This window comes from Pseudopipra pipra, chromosome 6, assembly GCF_036250125.1.
Source record: "Pseudopipra pipra isolate bDixPip1 chromosome 6, bDixPip1.hap1, whole genome shotgun sequence".
NCBI classification, from domain to species: Eukaryota; Metazoa; Chordata; class Aves; order Passeriformes; family Pipridae; genus Pseudopipra; species Pseudopipra pipra.
This window is the reverse complement of record NC_087554.1, coordinates 59,836,585-59,851,980: the sequence shown is the minus strand read 5'-3', so window position 1 is coordinate 59,851,980 and position 15,396 is coordinate 59,836,585. Positions and strand designations below refer to the sequence as shown.

General features: G+C 52.2%; 1 protein-coding gene across 2 annotated transcripts; it reads left to right on the top strand.

Annotated features, from left to right (window-relative positions):
- The first annotated feature begins 5,148 nt into the window (after window positions 1-5,148).
- On the top strand, window positions 5,149-7,775 carry SIX6 (SIX homeobox 6). 2 transcript variants are annotated; one of them, XM_064659449.1, is made up of 2 exons: window positions 5,149-5,920; window positions 7,011-7,775. In XM_064659449.1, the coding sequence occupies exons 1-2, from the start codon at window positions 5,349-5,351 to the stop codon at window positions 7,177-7,179; spliced, it is 741 nt and encodes a 246-aa protein (XP_064515519.1). In that variant the 5' UTR covers window positions 5,149-5,348; the 3' UTR covers window positions 7,180-7,775. The 2 variants fall into 2 exon arrangements, with proteins under 2 accessions (XP_064515519.1, XP_064515520.1); XM_064659450.1 differs by having other exon boundaries at window positions 5,187-5,920; window positions 7,702-7,775.
- Window positions 7,776-15,396: the final 7,621 nt, after the last annotated feature.

Sequence of the window (15,396 nt, the reverse complement as noted above, 5' to 3'; positions counted from 1 at the left end):
CCCTCGTCTCCATCCTGGAAGAAGATGTAATATTTGAAGGACTTGAATGTAAAAGAAAAAGGGAAGGGAAAGGAAAAAAGGAGAGGAAAGGAAAGGAAAGGAAAGGAGAGGAAAGGAGAGGGAAAGGAGAGGGAAAGGAGAGGAAAGGAGAGGAAAGGAGAGGAAAGGAGAGGAAAGGAAAGGAAAGGAAAGGAAAGGAAAGGAAAGGAAAGGAAAGGAAAGGAAAGGAAAGGAAAGGAAAGGAAAGGAAAGGAAAGGAAAGGAAAGGAAAGGAAAGGAAAGGAAAGGAAAGGAAAGGAAAGGAAAGGAAAGGAAAGGTTTATTTAAATACCTTGGGAATTTGTTTCTTGCTTTTGTCAAAATTGTCAGTGAAAACCCAGACAGAAACTGACAGAAACAAATTGAAGATTTTATGTGAAAACGTCAGTGTAAAAGGAGATTTGGTGCCATGTGTATTTACCTGCAGGTAAAAGCAGCAGCCAAACAAATCCCGATGGATTTTAGATTTTAAAACCAGGTTCATGGCTACACCCTAAAGAGAACTAAAGATAAATTTTGGGTAGTAGATCTTTGCCGTTTGCAGCCATGGTCTTGACCAGAGCCCTGTACAAGGAAGGTCTTTCCTTACCTATGTCAAAATAATTCAAGGGTTTTGAGTTTTCATTGCATCTTTATTCTAACATCAGATATACCAGCCATGGTCTGATACTTCATAGTAAAAGTACCCTAAATAATACGCTAATGGACAAAGATTTAATGAATATACAGTGTGAGAGTGGAAAGTGGGTGAGCATCTCTCTCTGTCCGGCAGCATTTTAGGGTCTCTTTGGTGCTTTCAACAGGTATCAGTAACTCAAGCGAGGATACAACCCGCTCACTCTTGCTAATGTCAAGCAGATTACAGCTTTAAATGTAGCTTTATTCGCAGGAAGAAAATGAGTGATTGATGGCTGTTGTTTTGACAATCATGGTACCCTTAAAAAGAATAAGGTAAGTGTGCGAAACACATCGAAACACGGGTCGTTTCCCTACCAAGCACCCCCCAGCACAGCATCCTGAGCTTGAGGTCCTCCCTCCACCAAAGCTTCCGGATAACTAGGTGGGAAACGCTCCCGAGAACCTCGTCCCCGCTCCCCGGAGGGGCTGACATTTCCAGGAACCTTTTCTATAGGAGACAGCGGGCACTGTCCTCGGGCTGACAATCCCTCCCGCCTGCTCCGGGGGAGCGGGGTAAGAGCCAGCCGCGGGCAGAGCAGGGATCAGCGCCGCTTCCCGGTGCCCGCTCCAACCCTGCCCGTCCCGCAGCGCTCCGCGGCACCAGGCCGGGTCCTGCCCAGACACATCCAAGGCCATAAAATCCCAGATTTTCCAGGTACTCCTCCGAGGGACTGCGTGTGCTCCGGCTCTCCCAGCAAGCATCCCTTAATGAACTCCCAAATCTCCGACAATCCTACCGAGAGTTTAAAGTGGGGCTTCTCCTTCCCGAGGCTAATTTTTAATGCAATACTTAACGCCAGTAAAATGTTTTAAAAATGTATTCGCACCTCTGCTGCCTTTGGAAGCTCCATCTAGATAAATAATCCCCAGAGACCTAGATTCTTGGACCCAAGACAGCTGATAACTGCTGATATGAAGGCGTATAGGTATGTTGCTTAGCATATTTTTGCTTTAAGGAGGGGAGAATATGCCCTGTCCTGAGGCCAGAGAGCACACTGCGTCCATGCAGGCCAGCGGGAGCCTATGGATGGCTGGCCGTATTTTTGAGATATATTTTTTTTCATGTGCAGTTCTCCTCCTTGTTCTCCAGTGGGTTCATCTACGTAGGGTAAACTCTACCTGTAGCAAGGGTCAGAGCCGTGACCTAAATTAAAGTAGTTGTCATTGCCGGCTGTTAATGTCACGAGTAGTGTCTCCATTATATGGGGCGGGGGGGGAAGAATAAACTGGGGGAAAAGGCCGAAACTAAGCAGACACGCCTGAGTGCACCCCCAGGCTCACAGGCAGCTCTAATAAGACACGGGGACTGAGCCAGGAGCTTGGGCGCCGCAGGAGACTCGGCTTTCCCGGACGCGGCACCGCGTCCCACGGGAATGGGGTCGCTCCTGGGGGTCGCTGCGGGTCGCGCTCCAGCGGGAAATCCCAGCCCGGCCCGGTCGTAGAGCTCCTGCGGAGCAGCGGAGCGGCGGGGAACCTGTCGGGGTCCGGCCATGGATAAAATTCCCAGAGGGGTGGGAAAAGAATGGAAAGGCCCCGTTGGAGCTGATCACTCTCTCTCTCTGCGCTGGTGGCGCAGAGCAAGGACACCCAGGACCTTCTCCAGACAGGGACAAGCCAGTCTCATCACACTGTGCCATTTCCCAAATACAGACCCCAGCGTTCTCAGCTGGAGAGGGTGCAAAACCATTGGAGCTGGGATGGCTTCCCCTTTCCCTTTTCAGGTCACCCTTTAAGTGGTTAACACAAGGTTCCTGGTTCCATATCGGTGTCGCCTTTTCTTTCTCTCCCTCTCCCCTCCCAGCATCGCCCCATCCGGGCCGGTTTCTGGGGAACAAAGGCTGGGGAGCTGGGGGGCAGCCCCTCGCCCCTGCGAGCTGCTCTTAATGAGGATTCATTTCTTTAGCCTACAGTCCTGGCTTTCATTATGGAGCCTGTCTCCCTCTGTTCATGGTCATTAGGCTGCAGCCCAGTAACTCCCTCGCCAGATCATGTGCATTCTTTAAAAAAAGGAGTAAAAAAAAAAAAAAAGAAAAAAAAAAAAAGAAAGACCCCCTTCAGTAATATTAGTAACCATCATCATCATCTGGCCGTTCTAAATTAGCTAGGCATTAACACAGGCTTTCTCCTCTTCCACCTCTCCCACAGCAGAGGTTTTCCTGCACCATTCCGGTCCCGGGACGCTGCCGAGGGCTCGGCGGGGCGGGCTGGGGGGCAGCGGGGCAGCTCCTGCCCGCGGGGACGCGCCCGGCGCCGCCGGGGTCGCCGCCTTCTCACCCGCTCGATGGGGAAGCCCGATGCTCATACCGAGGAGATCTGGGGTGCTTTTAAAATTCCTGTCCTAAAAGGTTATTTGGGATCTTTCGTTGAACTGGTAAAATTCCTGTTTTTCCCTGATGGACTGGACAGTGATGGGACGGAAAGGTGGAAGGGGTCTCTACCCAGCAATATTTATAGATGATATTATCCTCTTCTCTATTAAAAAAATATTTATTATATTTTTATTTATTTATTTTTCCCTAAGCAGATGGGCAAATCAAACCTGGGTGAAGGTGAAGCCGAAAAGTCTCTCCTTTTATTTTTTTTTTTTAAGTTTCTGTGGAGTGTCTCTGAACTCGTGAGTTTTGTGTGTGCTTTTATGTCTCCCCAGCTCTGTCGGGTTTTATGAAAATGAGCAGTATTGAAAGCTTTTCCATCCCGCTAGCTGTGAGCCTCACATAAATGATGTAAATGGCTCGAAGGGTTTTTTTCAAGTGAACTGTGTAGATCTGTGAAAATAATATCAGGGTTTTCCGTCAGAATGAGCTTAGCACTGTACTGAGGCGTACCATAATCTGACCCGACACCTCCGACCATCTGCGCTATCTATCTGCCTTCTGATTTACCAAATCTTCACAAGCAAAAGACAAATTGTACTTGATACTAAAGAAAAGACGGCAAGCCTCAGTCCAGCTCCATTTCTGCGGAGAAATGATTGGAGAAAATGTAAATCTGTTTAATTTCGGTCTACGGGCAACTAGCAAAGGAGCTTTCTTAAAGAAGGGAAGAAAGGAAAACAAAAACAATCAGGAAAAAGAACAAGGGGGGAAGAGACAATAACAAGATATCAAATTAAGAAGGGATTTTTTTGACAAGCATTCTAGAGAAAAATGCATTGCAAAGAGCAGAGGGGAGAACATATTGAGCTTAATTCAAAATATATGCTGCCTTTCCGAGCATGGTCCCTAATGTTCCCGGGAAGAAATTGCCACTGAGCGGCTATATTTAGAATAAAGTGTGGCTTCTTGATTATTCCCCGATTTTCTATTAAGATAAAACGTATCCTCGCGGCTCAGAAAATGATTTCATCCCACCCCGAGACGACTGGAGCTGGCCCGGCTCCTCCGAACAGGCGTCCGGGTCTCACCTCGCACCCAGCCCCGCAGTCCCTTTCTCGGGGCTCGGGGGGAAAGAAGCCCGCGAGGAATGATTACTACGAGGTGATCAATATTTCAAAAGATTCCTGAAATCTGCTTTAAGTCGCTTTCCTGACCTACAAATGACTTCTCACTCCTCGCGACTATTCTCGGCGTCTATTCAGGACCACTGAGCCGAAAACAATAAGGTTTTAAACGTTAAAAAAATAAATAAATAAAGCTTTAGTTGAACGGGGAAGGGCACTGGGCTCTTTGCAGATAATTCCTCGTCATAACAAAGATGGGAAGTCACTTACAGGGGGAAAGGGGAGAGTTTTTCCCTAAATATTGGCTCTCCCTGCGGTCCTCCCGCTGCATCCATTGTCACTGACACTCCCGGAATCATTATCACTGTTATGCAGCCAATTTTTTTGTCTGATTTCCCAGCTCTGCCTTTATCCCCCTCTCCGCCCGCAGGTGCGCCGAGCTCTGTGCGAGCATCACCGGGCCGGACCCCGCAGCTTTACCGGGGCGGGTGGTGGGGTCCCGACCGTCCTATCCCTGAACCTGCCGACAGCACCCCGCGGCGGGAGCCCCCTCTCCCGGCCCGCATCCCGCCGCTCCCGGGGCGGCCGGCCGGCCGTGCCCTGCCCGGGTCGGCGGGGCAGGGCGGCGGGGTCGCGGTGTCCGGGGGAGCGGGGCGGGGAGCGGGGCGGGGAGCGAGGCGGTGCGGGGCGGTGCGGGGCCTCCCGCCGTGATTGGCAGCGGCTGGCAGTGAGTGGCAGCCCCGCCATGGAAACCCGGGAGCCAATCTGCCGAGTCCGCAGCGAATCAGCCGCTCCCGCAGCAGCGCGGCGGCGGCGCGGAGCTGCGCTTGTGCCTTTTCTGGTTTCCTTTTTTTTTTTTTCCCCTTGCTTCTTCTTCTTTTTTTCCGCCTTTTTTTTTCCCCCCATTCCCTCCCTCCCCCCCCCCCCCCCCCCGCGCGCCCTCCCTCCCCCTTCCCACTCCATCCTCCTCCGCCTCGCCCCTGCCCACCGCCCCCAGTCTCCGGAGCCGCCGAGCGCTGCCCATCGCCTCTCCGCCCTCCGCCGTCCCTCCCGCGGCAGCTCCGCCGGCGCCGGCGGAGGCAGCAGCGGAGCGAGGGGCGGCCCCGGGGCCGCTGCCCCCTTCCCCGCCGCGGGGGCGTGCGGGCATCGCCGGGGGTGCGCGGAGCGCGGAGCGGAGCCCGGCGCCGCCTCCATGTTCCAGCTGCCCATCCTCAATTTCAGCCCGCAGCAGGTGGCCGGGGTATGCGAGACCCTGGAGGAGAGCGGGGACATCGAGCGCCTGGGGCGCTTCCTCTGGTCCCTGCCCGTGGCCCCCGCGGCCTGCGAGGCGCTCAACAAGAACGAGTCGGTGCTGAGAGCCCGGGCCATCGTGGCCTTCCACACGGGGAACTACCGGGAGCTCTACCACATCCTGGAGAACCACAAGTTCACCAAGGAGTCCCACGCCAAACTGCAAGCCCTCTGGCTGGAAGCGCACTACCAAGAGGCGGAGAAGCTGCGGGGTCGACCCCTGGGGCCGGTGGACAAGTACCGGGTGAGGAAGAAGTTCCCGCTGCCCCGCACCATCTGGGACGGCGAGCAGAAGACACATTGCTTCAAGGAGCGGACGAGGCATTTGCTGCGGGAGTGGTACCTGCAGGACCCTTACCCCAACCCCAGCAAAAAGCGGGAACTGGCTCAGGCCACGGGACTTACTCCCACGCAAGTGGGCAACTGGTTCAAAAACCGCAGGCAAAGGGACAGGGCAGCAGCCGCTAAGAACAGGTAAGGTGCTGCCCGTCCCGTCGGGGCACAGGAACCCCCCTTAGCGAGCCTTCGTGGGGGGGGCGGTGCGAGACTGCCGGCAGAGGATGGGGGAAACGAGCCCGGGAGGTTTCTCCCCGGGAAATGCAGCGAGATAAAGCAGGAGCAGCGGGAAAACCCTAGGGGTTTTAAATGACCTGGTTTTAATAGGGGAGGGTCCCCGCCCCGGTTCCCCCTTGGCCGCCCTGGAGGGAGCGGGGCGAGGGAGCGTGAGAGGGGCCGCCCGGAGCCGCCGCGACCGCGGCGGGAGCTGGAGTGTTCAGGGCCGTGTTCAGGGGCTGAGCGGAGAGAAATCCCCTTCAAAGTTTTGCCCGGACATATAGATACCTCTTCGAGGTACGTCCATCCTGAGCAGAGCCGGCCATGCCCTCTGCGGGCCCTGCCAGAGCCTCCATGGAGGCTGCTGGAGCCAGCCGCGAACATTTCTCGGGATATTGCTCTTATTTCTATTCTTTAAAAATATATTAAAGAACAAAATCGCAGCTCTAAATGGGCAGTGTTATCCCAATACTAGTAACACAAACAGACGCTCCGGGAAGCGTGGAAGGGAGCAGAGTCTCCCCATTATGTCCTCTCCATGATCCCTGGGAAATTCCCGTTGTCACCCCTCAGCCGGGCTGCCGCAAGTCGGGGACGTGGCTGCCATCACCTGCAGCCCCTTTTTGTAGGCTGAGGGAACATGTAAGGCCTGCTGGAGGGGAGCCGCCGCCCGGGAGATGCTGCAAGGAATTACCGACCGCTCGGATGAGGCCCGGTCTGGGGACAGGCTGCGGAGGAGGGGGACAGCCTTCCCCCGGGTGTGCCAGCCGACGAGCGGGGTTGACCCCGAGGTGGGCACCCAGTTTCTCATCTCAGCTCTGCCTGAGAAACTGAGTGTCCACCCAGCTCCTCCTCTCTCCTGTCGCTGGTGTAACTGCTGTGAGCTGGAGGCTGCGGGCAGCAGCTCGGGGGTGCAAGTCGGGGGAGCCCCCAGTGGGGTCGCAGGGGGCTGCCGGCGGGTCCGGGGGTGCGGAGGGCGGGCGGTGATGCTGTGTGTGCCGGTTCCTTGCAGGCTACAGCAGCAGGTCCTAACGCAGGGCTCGGTGCGCTCGCTGCAAGCGGAGGAGGAGAGCGGCGGGGAGGCGGTGGGGGCCGCCTCCAGCCCCGCAGCCAGCCTCTCCAGCAAAGCGGCCACCTCCGCCATCTCCATCACATCCAGCGACAGTGAATGTGACATCTGACACCACCGCCATGGCAATGCGGGGGCAGCGGCAGGCCCGGCTCACCGGTGCCTGCCCGCACGGCCGGAGCAGCGGGGCTGGCAGTGCCCGGCCGCGGGAGCCAAACCCGGGGTGCGGGGCGCTCCCCCGCCGCCCGCCCGCACCTTCCTCCCAGTCCCGCAGCAGACTGCATTAAAAAACGTCATTGAAATCGTTGTCGCCTTTACTTCGAAGGATTTGCAGAATTTATGCCTAAAAAAAAAAAAAGTAACTAAATAAAGCCCAGAAAACGAAAAATAATAATCAACAAGAAAACCGAATGCCAAGTTGGAAAATGTCTGAGCGCCTGCCCTTATCCCGCGAGGGTGTTTCATGTCGAAAAGACGCTGTTCTTTTGGTTGGGTTTTGCTTTACTTTAAAGGGTTTTTTTATATATATATATATAATGTTTATTTACTTATTTAAGGGATTGCTATGGTAGATTTTTTCTATTATTATTATTATTAATTATTATTATTTTTGGCTTGTTCTCTATGTGCACAGGTGACTTGTAGAGCATGTGCAGGACGAAACTGTATGAAGCAGCCTAAAACCATAATAAAATATTTGGTGAACGACCCTCGCATCTGCTTTGAAATGACGGTGTCGGTCTCAAGCCAGCCAGTTTACGCAGAGCAGATCTCCGAGGCCACGGGTATTTCAGCATCAGCTCGGCAGGAACCGAACTAGCGGGTCCCCAGGACCGAGGGTGATGTCTTTGCCAGGCAGGGAGCGGGGGGCAGCCGGGATGAGGGGAAGAGTGAGGGGAAAGGTCTGGAGGGGGATGCGGGTGCCCAGGGAAGGGAAGGAGGCGGCATCGCCGCGGCTTCTCCTCTCCCAAGAGCTGAAGCTTTGCGGATTATCGCGGCCAATGTTCGGACAGAGACGAGGAAAAAAGGGGGAAAAAAGCCCATTAAAATGGAGAGAGATGGTTGGGGCACAGCCCAGCCGGGGAAACTAAGCCTCCTCCTTCACCTGGCAAAGGCAAGGAGAAGATGGGGAAATAACCATGCCAAGGAAGGACCCGATTAGGGGCGAAATAGCCCCAAATCGCGGCCTCTGAGATGTGCCAGGGGTTGTCCCCACCATCCACCTCCGTCGCTTTGTCTTGCGGCGGTTTTGCTGGAGGAAACCAAACGCCAGGTTCAAGGAGCGTGCTAAGCTTTTTCCCCCCGGCAGAAGGATTTTATATTATACAATTTGACATTGATCTTTAAATCGCCTGAGCTGTGCTTTTTTTGTCTTCTCGGTCTCATCGCGTTTACTTCCCTGTCCTCAGAGAGATGCCTCCCCGGTAAGCTGATTGCTCGGCTCGTTTTATTTAGCAGCCGAAGCCTGGCACCGGGCAGCGCTGGGAGCGGGAGATGCCCCGGCTCCCTGCAAGGGCAGCGGCCGGGGACGCACAGGGGCATTTATTTCGGCTCCTTGATAGTTTGATTCAGTCCTGCTGCCTTTTATCGGGAGGTATATCTCTGTCTCGGCAGTGGCTTTTCCCCCTCTGCCTGAAATTGAATTTAAAGGCCGGATTCAAGGCGTTCATACCGCCGACGCCTGAATCTGCTTTCCACCCCCAAATGCATGTGCCTTGGTTTTCCTTATAGACGGTTTCAGGGATAGGGCAGGTAGCAGGAATTTATTAGCTGTTTTCCAAGCTTATTTACAAGCAGCTATTTCCTTGGTGGGGTGTAATCGAAGGTGTCGGAGGGGGCAAAGGAGCTGTATGTTGGGAGCGCGGGAGGAGCGGATCGCAGGGCGGGGAGCGGGGGCAGTGCGGGGGTTTCCACCTGCCTTTAGGGTACCTACCTGCGGGAGCGTCCGGACCAGCACACCTTGCACCCCAAACCCTGAGGGGTTTTTGCCTCTTAAACCCCACCGGATTAAAGCCGCGCAAGAGGAGCCCGGCTTTGCTGTTTTAACCTCAGAAAAGGTGTGAGTTTTACCTTGGGTTTGGGGTTCGCTGGCGAGCAGCGCTTCTCACCCACGAGGTAGTTTTGAGAGCAAACTCGGTATTCGCTCTCAAAACGGAATCTGCTGAAACACGTCGTGTTCTTCCTTTCTTCTCTTCCCCGGGAGTCGATGAAGCGGATTGCAATTTCTCCATCGGCTTCTGCGGGCAGAGTAGTAGAGCTTATTGTGGGGAATTAAAGCTTTCAAAGACATATAAAGAGAGTGGAGAATTATATAAGCACATGCGCTCAGCGTCTGGTAACGTGGAATTTCTCTCCAACTAAAAAAAAGAAAAAAAAAGCTGGAATTTGGACAATAGGCAGCGGGGATAATATTGTCTCTTTCGACAAAGGGTTTAAGTGTCATGAAGGATGCGGGATCTCCCGAGTGGGCTGAGGAGGGGCTTTCCCGCGGATGCTCGTGGCGATACCATGAACCAACCCCCTTCCGAAACAGTGTCCGGGGCAGGAAGCGGAGCACGGAGCCCACTTGGGAAGAGCAGCCCCGCTTCCCGGCCTTGCTTACTGTGGGTGATCGGGAGAACCGAGGGTCTCCCAGCGCTTATTCCCCGCCGGAGCTCCGCAGGGGCCGGAGTCTTGGGGCTGCACCGACGCCTTTAGTTCTACCGATAAGACTCAAAAAAGAAAAACACTTCCCACCGCCCCCCTCTTTTTTTTTTCTTCTGCCCTTTCTCTTCCCTTATTGAAAGTGCATGCCCTTCTAGTGGCATTTTCAACATTTTTTCCCCTAAAGATCAGCCCAAGCTGTCGCCCTCCTGAGCCTTTGGTTGTTTTAAAAATAATGATAATTATAAACGGGGAAGAGTGGAGGAGCTTGTATTTACATTAAACAAAACGCTCCGAAAAGGGTCACTAAAAAGTCTGCCTTGACCCCTCTCTCTCCGGTTTAACAAAGAAGGAAAATATTGTATCAAAAGTGAACTGAATGGATAAGGCGGAGAAGAGAAACAGCTTTTCCTCTCTTCAGCTGGGAAGGGGGGGAGAAATGTTTGAATATTTCCGTTTCTTTTGAGAAGCGGGGCAGCCCCGGGCAGGGCTGAATGGGAAAGTCTTGTAAGCGGGCTGGGAGGCTGTCAAACTGCTCAGAGTAATCACTGCTAATGAAGGGGTCCCCAGCCCTCCCTGGGACAAAGGATGCTTACGAGTGCTCGCCGGGGCTGAATACCTAATAAGTTTACAGGGGGGAAAAATGAGTGAGCTGTCCGTAAATTGATTTTGCAAGAGCAAAAAAAAAAAAAAGAAAAAAAAACAAACCAAAACAAGACAAATAAAAAAACCCCCAACAACAACAAAAAAAGGAGATGGAAAGGCTTGTAGGTTTGGGAGAGCCTGGCCCCGGTGCAGCTGGGGACAGAAGGCCCACTTATCCGGGGTGCATTGTCCCAGCCCCACAGAGGAAGGCTGCTGCTGTTTGCAGTGGAGACTGGGGTGGAGAGAGGGCTGGGGGGTTGCAGGAGCCTTGGAAAAGCCTCTCCAGGCTGGGAGCACTGCCCCAGCTGCTGCCTGGCACACGCGGGTGCTCCCCGCAAGCCCATCTTCGCGCTCCAGTTTGCACAAGCCTTGCAGAGCGTTCATCCCATCCCCATCCCGCAGCCCAGTCCCACAGAAGGGACTGTTCCCTTTTTGTTCTGCCACTGCCTTTTGTCCCTCATCTAACTATGGTGTTTTCCTTGCCGAACAGAAAAAGGGGGATGTCTGGAAAGCTGCCAGATATCGTAACACCACCAGCACCCCGCTCGCCTGGGAGGGCTCCTGTACGAAGGAGCTCTGGCTCTGGCCTGCTGGCCTGGAGCTGGGTGCTGTCAGAGGTTAGAAAGGGGGCTGGGTTCGTGGGTGAGCGTCCTTGTGTGACAAGAAGAGCGTGTGTGTCGTGGCTGTGGGAAGCAGGAGAGTGAGCCGCATTTTGGACCTTTCACGCATCCAATTAAAGGCTTGGGAGGATCAGACTATCACAGATCCAGTTACCCCTGGCCGGTGCAGGGGTAATACCATGAGAGAGAGCGTAATACTCCCCAGGGATGTCTGCACCCACATGTCAGCAATGCCAGGCATTGGCTTTTCCTTGCTTGTGTTATTTCTTTTCCAGGAGAAGATCCAAATGTGTTTGCTGGAGGGGAGGATGGAAGTGTAGGAGGCCAAAGGGAAAGGGCAATGTGAAATGAAGAAGATACCAAACTTTGAACTGTCCTCTCCCTTGTCACTTCCCCAAGGCCATCCTGCAGCCCCAGCACCCACAAAGGATCCTGGACCCTGGGCTGACCTTGCTGTGCTCCTCCCAAGGGGGGCCCAGAGGGTGAGACCTAGCTGGGAATACAGGAATGAAAAATTTCATCTTAGTTCCTCTGAGGGTTACAGCACTTTGCACTCCATCAGCTTTTATTCTTGGCATCGGGGTGACAGATAAAACCTTTGGATTTCTGCTCCCTTCTGTTTCAGGACAGGCTGCAAGACCCCCAGTAAAAGGCCAAGAAAGGGCTTCCATTTTTCCACCACTTCCTACACCCATTCTAGGTCCCCCATCTCCCCCCAAAATGCAGAAATTCCCTAGAAAGCTCATTTTAACCTTGCTACCTTCTGATCTGTGACATGAGCCTCTCTGGCACACATATGTCTGGCCTCAAGAAATACAGCTTGGAGGGAAATTCCCAGCTTCAAACTTTATAAAAGCAAAGTTTGTTCACCTCTGCCTCTTTGCAGAGGTGGGGGAGAGGCACTGTTGGCCCATGATCCTGTTAATTGCCTCCCTACACTTAACAGACAGCTCTGGAGCATCACCCCTCATCACTGTTTCCACTATTTTTGTCCCAGAAGTCCTAAAAATGGTGCCAATCACCCAGTGCTCTCCTGTCACAGCTCCTCTCCCACTGTATGGAGTAAAACCCAAGGGACCTGTCCTGCACCTTGGGATTGCCCCATAATGCTGAGCTAAACCCACCCCTGTGGGTGACCCTCACACACAGCATGAGGGGGATGGGATCCCCACTGACTGCCAGGGGAAAAGCATCTCCTCTCCAGCAATGCCCAAGAAGGGGCCTGGTGGGACCTCCAGGACTCCAGTGTGCCTATCCCAAGCCAAATAAATGGTGTCAGACAAGGCTGGGAGCCTGCTGTCCTCAAAGTCTGGATTTGCAGCTCATCTTCAGACAACCAGAACAGCCTTTACGGGAGGGTGTCCCCATGGAGACAACATGCATGGGGTGGTCTCTTGCTCCCCCAGCATGCCTTCATCCAGCACCCACTCCTGACTGGAAAACACCTGGCAGGGTTTTAGCTCTTTTTTTGTCATGGTAGAGACCTGCCATGGAGAAGCAATCTGCTCTGCCATGGTGATTAAATGACATGTCCTGCCACTGCTGCCCCCCTGATGGGGGGCCCTGCTCCACACTTCTCAGCTCTCTCACCTTCCAAATAAGATGGTTGTGTCCATGGGAAAGACTCTGCATGCCATGCTAGCTACTGAGCTGTTCCCCAGGGATCATGTGAGACAGCTCTGCCTGGTCTGAGGCAACCCTGAGCCAGGGACTCTTCTAACGTTTTAATAGGATAAGTGATGAACCTCAGTGCCCTCATATGCTTTAATGTACAGATACAGCCAGACTAAATCACTTGAGACATCCCAAACAGCCTAAAGGATTTAGACACATCTCTTTATTTCCATTTAAAGCTGTTCCTCCTGATAGCCTTTTTTTTTTAGTGGTCTAATTTAAAGCAAAGATGTGAGAAGAGAGGTTATTGGAATCTAGAGATAGAAGCGGAACAGAAGCACCCACATAGACTCACAAGTTCGATCCCTTAGAAAACTCCACACAAGCTGGATGCATGTTTTGGAGTGGAGCTTCCAAGGGATAAACAGCCACTGCTGAGATCTGCATCCATAGACACGGGCATTGATCAGCAGCACAAGCTTCTCAGCCTTTATTCAATAACTCCATAGTAACCCACAATGATACACTATTTGGGTCTTCTCTTGGACTAGTAGGAAGTTTTATCCTAGCACTGCCTTCTCTTTCTAAGACCAGTTGAGTTCAACAGAGAGCTCTACAATGGGAGAGCAGGACATGATTTTTTTTCATCTGAAAGTCTTTTGCTGGGTTGAATCTTCTTTTGATGACCATCAGTGGTGCCTTTCAGGGCAAAACCATCCTGTTCCTCCCAATTTTACCTACTGAAATGCATGTGCTTCTTCAGAAAAGATTGTTGGAATGCTTTCATAACAAGTAGTTGTAATACCAAGATAGCTGAGGACAGAACGACAGCTCTTCTGGAACTTCATATGATAGGCTAATTCCCCCTTGGTGAAGTACAGTGAAGCCATGCATACACAGGGACACACAAGCCCAGAGTTTTTCAGGCACTTCAAAGAAGTACAAGTACACACAACCACTCCTCAGGGAGCAAATTGCTGTGTCTGTAAGCTGGGAAAAAAAGCCTTCTCGTAAACATTCCTATCAGGACATTTGTGTTGGAAACTGCTCTTCAGGCCAGGTTGTTTCTTTGTGGGTTGTTCTTCAAAATCACCTGGGCTTCAAATCCTTTTGTCATGTGCCTGCTCCTGTGCGGGTCCGCAGCCGGTCCCTGGAGCCTCCACGGGGACAGATGTGCCCAAAGCTGGCATGGGGGAGGTTGATCTCCACAGGCTGCCAGCACGGTCAGTGGGAGAGAGCAGCTCTCAGGTAGGTGACTCAGGGCACCTAATCCCACTCTGGTTACGCTGGTGCAGTAATCCAGCCCCGTCAATCTGGATCTGTTGCCCGGGGAGACGGTCCCACCCTCCTCCCCCTTCATCCTGAGCAGCAAGGAGATCCAGGCAGTTTTAACCAAGATCAGCTCTCTAATCAAGTTCACCGCCTGCGAGAGCTTGTCTCTGCCCACTGACCGCAGAGGGACAGGAGACTCCTGAGGCCAAAGTTGATTTCTGTGAGTATTGTTCCCACTCAGCCGGTGATCCTTTTTATCCCTTGACAGCCCCAGGAGCTGAAGGAGTGGTGATAACCAATTTGGTTGCTAAGCTTAAACTGCTGGAGTGTTTCCTGGCAGACTTGTGTGGCAGGTCACTCGTGGGTCAGGAGGACTTTGGGGCTCTGGTGGTGGGTTGTCTTCTGCAGGGAATTGCTCTTGGAGCGGTCCTAGAGCCTCATTGGTGCTTAAGAGCACAAAGTTCATGGCTTGCTGGTGGATCTGCTCGTCCCTTTCCAACTTTTTAAAGCTATTTTTTCCCAGTAATATTTCAATTTATCACTATTCAACACTAACAAACATTCCTATTACAGTATTTTAGCTGGTCTCTGCCATTTTTTTGGGCTTTGCTTTTGATGGAAAATCACTGTCTCCAGGAGCTGAAAGGTCAACAGATTCATTTTTCTGTTCCAAAAGCTCTTCACTAAAGAGATGAGCCACAGGAACTCTGCTAAAAATCTTCCTTGTGGTGGCATCCTTGGTGTGCTTTGGACTTGATGGATATGGTTCTTCACCCTGTGCCCCTGTGCCTTTCACCCATCCTTCATCACCCCTTGGCTTTCGAGTGTCTCATCTCAAAACGAAGTGTTTGTAGGACTGGGGCTTTAAACAGTTGAAATATAAAAAAATTAAGGTTTGTAATGCAGCCTCAGAGTAAAATGAATGATCTGGTCTGCCCACAGCTTGATTTTTTAGAGACAAGTATTTGTTCTATTACTTATTGATGTTGCTAATTGCCATATGAGGGTTTGGAGGAGCAGGATGCATTACTGGATGTGGAGCCCTTCTGAGATAAATGAGCTCTGAGAAGAAAAGAATTTGCTGTAGTAGTTCCAGAATACGTGTTGCATTTTGCAAAGGCACCCGGTGCTCTGCATCTCCTTGCAGAGAGAAAGAGCTGCTGGTGCTCAGCTCTTTTGTTTAGGAAGCCACAAAATGCAGTTGTCCCATTTTAAAATCCTGAATTTCAAAATGCTGAGCCAAGAACTTAGGTTTGGGTCATGCTTGAATGCTTGCAGGTTTGCTTTCCTGAATCAAAGACAGACTCTTCTCCCTCTCTCATGCCCACACGCATCACACACATCTACACACACAGAGGGAGGAGAGAGAGGAGGATGTGACAGAGGGAGCTCTTACTGTTCTGTTGAAACTAAATGTCCATTAGGGAAATAAACACACTCAAGGAAAAAAAAAAAAACAACAACAAATCATTGCATCCACATTAGACATTGAAGAGGTTATTTCTTTACATGTACAGTATACATCTTTTCATATA

Bases quoted from the DNA above. Each gene is read 5' to 3' on its own strand.
- SIX6 (XM_064659449.1), top strand. From the start codon at position 5,349: ATGTTCCAGCTGCCCATCCTCAATTTCAGCCCGCAGCAGGTGGCCGGG. The intron at 5,921-7,010 runs GTAAGGTGCTGC...GGTTCCTTGCAG, and splicing joins GCAGCAGCCGCTAAGAACAG to GCTACAGCAGCAGGTCCTAA.